The 1673-nt window shown below is 36.5% G+C and overlaps 1 protein-coding gene across 1 annotated transcript; it reads left to right on the top strand.

The window, feature by feature from the left end:
- Positions 1–911: 911 nt before the first annotated feature.
- Positions 912–1430, top strand: LOC119273712 (putative defensin-like protein 134). Its single transcript, XM_037554789.1, has 2 exons — positions 912–1034; positions 1136–1430. Exons 1-2 carry the CDS (start codon positions 965–967, stop codon positions 1297–1299), a joined length of 234 nt encoding a protein of 77 aa, XP_037410686.1. The 5' UTR covers positions 912–964; the 3' UTR covers positions 1300–1430.
- The last annotated feature ends 243 nt before the right edge of the window (positions 1431–1673 follow it).

Raw genomic sequence — 1673 nt, 5'->3', positions numbered from 1 at the left:
CTCGCATTGTTGCATACGTTAGTTTCTAAGTTGCACGGAATTCTTCAACAGTTTGTTATGAGTGAGCATGTGAAATTCTTGGACAATAATAAATAATACACATATGCATTTTTGAGGTATTTCCAAATGTATTTACATGGGACCCACCCACTGTGAAGCATGCTATTGTTGCGATGGGTCTATATATTTTGCAACAAGAGAAAATATATTTTGCAACAAGAGAAAATATATTTTAGACCAATACTATATGATTCATGTGACACAAAAATTATATTGATATAGATTTCGAGGTGGACGTCAACGGCTGGCAAGAGGCCCGGGCCAACTCAGCTTGCTTATCTTGTGGTGGTTTAAAATAGTGCAAGATTTGACATTGCATTGTCCCAGGTGCCGTGCAAATTGACACAGTTGACACAGTTTTAAACATTGTCTAGCCAAACATGGTGATTTAGTCAACTCGAGACAACATACAATTTTAATTTTAGTTGGTTACATATCAAGCATGCAATTCATATTGATTATTTTGTTGAAGTCAATTGAATTTCAATGCACAATGGTGTTTTCAATTAAAGTGGCTATACATTTTTTTATAAAAAACATGTTTGATCAATGTCACCAACGGCAAAAAGATGACTCCATTTTTTGAATGGTCTTGCTTATTTTGTAGTCGAAAATTAAAGCCTTGATTATTGGATAAACATCACTCATATATTCTTTGCCTTTGTCATTTAGTTTCTCACCAAGCATTAAGTGCTTCCATTTTTGGGGTGTGACTCACCTCTATCTCTTTTGCTAAGTTTAACAATCATTTAAATGCTTTTATTTTTGTCCCTTTCAATAAGTCTATATAAGACAACACTCCAAGCACTCCAAGACATAAACATTAGTCCCATAGCCAAATTAAAATAGACGAAGAGAACACATATTTTTCCTTCCTAGTTCAAAAAAGGAGAGAACTCTTGGGATGGACACACGGGCTGCTATTGTTTGCTTCCTCGTGGTGCTAACACTTGTGGGTACTCCTATTTCTGCAGGTGTGTTTAATTGTGTTTGTCAAATACGTATAATCTAATCTAATGGGGGTTTGTCGCTAATATTCTAATATAATGGTTTGTGTTTTCTTGGTGTTGTGCAGAGAATTGCGCGGTCGTTGACGACGGCGGGGAGTTTTTCTGCACCAAGCCGCTGTGCAAGGCCACGTGTGAGGTGTTTGCATGTGATAGGAAGGGCAGCCTCAAGGACTACCACTGTGAGAAGAAGAACGCCATCAAGGCTGTTTGCTATTGCAACATTTGCTAGTAGAGACTGAAATACTAGCTAGTACTTGTTACGTAATACTTACTTCAGGATGGACCAAAATATGTTATGTATAACCTCATATTAAGAGCAAGGAATAAACAATTTATTACTCGATCTGTTAATTAGTTTTATTTGGAAGCCATGTGGAGCCGGTCGATGTTTGATTGTTCACTTATATTTCGTTTGAGTTAGTTATTGTAACTATTTTTTATAGAAACCATTAGGAATTAAACGATTATCGAGTTGAATCTTACTAGATCTATCAAGTTGAACCGCATGCTTTAGTTAGGCAACTCCTAAGTACATATACCGCCTTTTAGTTCAATAAGGGATTGGACTAGATTGCTTTCGTCAGCCAACTTGGTGTTATGTTG

This window comes from Triticum dicoccoides, chromosome 3A (genome assembly GCF_002162155.2).
Source record: "Triticum dicoccoides isolate Atlit2015 ecotype Zavitan chromosome 3A, WEW_v2.0, whole genome shotgun sequence".
NCBI lineage: Eukaryota > Viridiplantae > Streptophyta > Magnoliopsida > Poales > Poaceae > Triticum > Triticum dicoccoides.
This window is presented reverse-complemented; position numbering and strand designations above follow the sequence as displayed.

Bases quoted from the DNA above. Each gene is read 5' to 3' on its own strand.
- LOC119273712 (XM_037554789.1), top strand. From the start codon at position 965: ATGGACACACGGGCTGCTATTGTTTGCTTCCTCGTGGTGCTAACACTT. The intron at 1,035-1,135 runs GTGTGTTTAATT...GGTGTTGTGCAG, and splicing joins GGGTACTCCTATTTCTGCAG to AGAATTGCGCGGTCGTTGAC.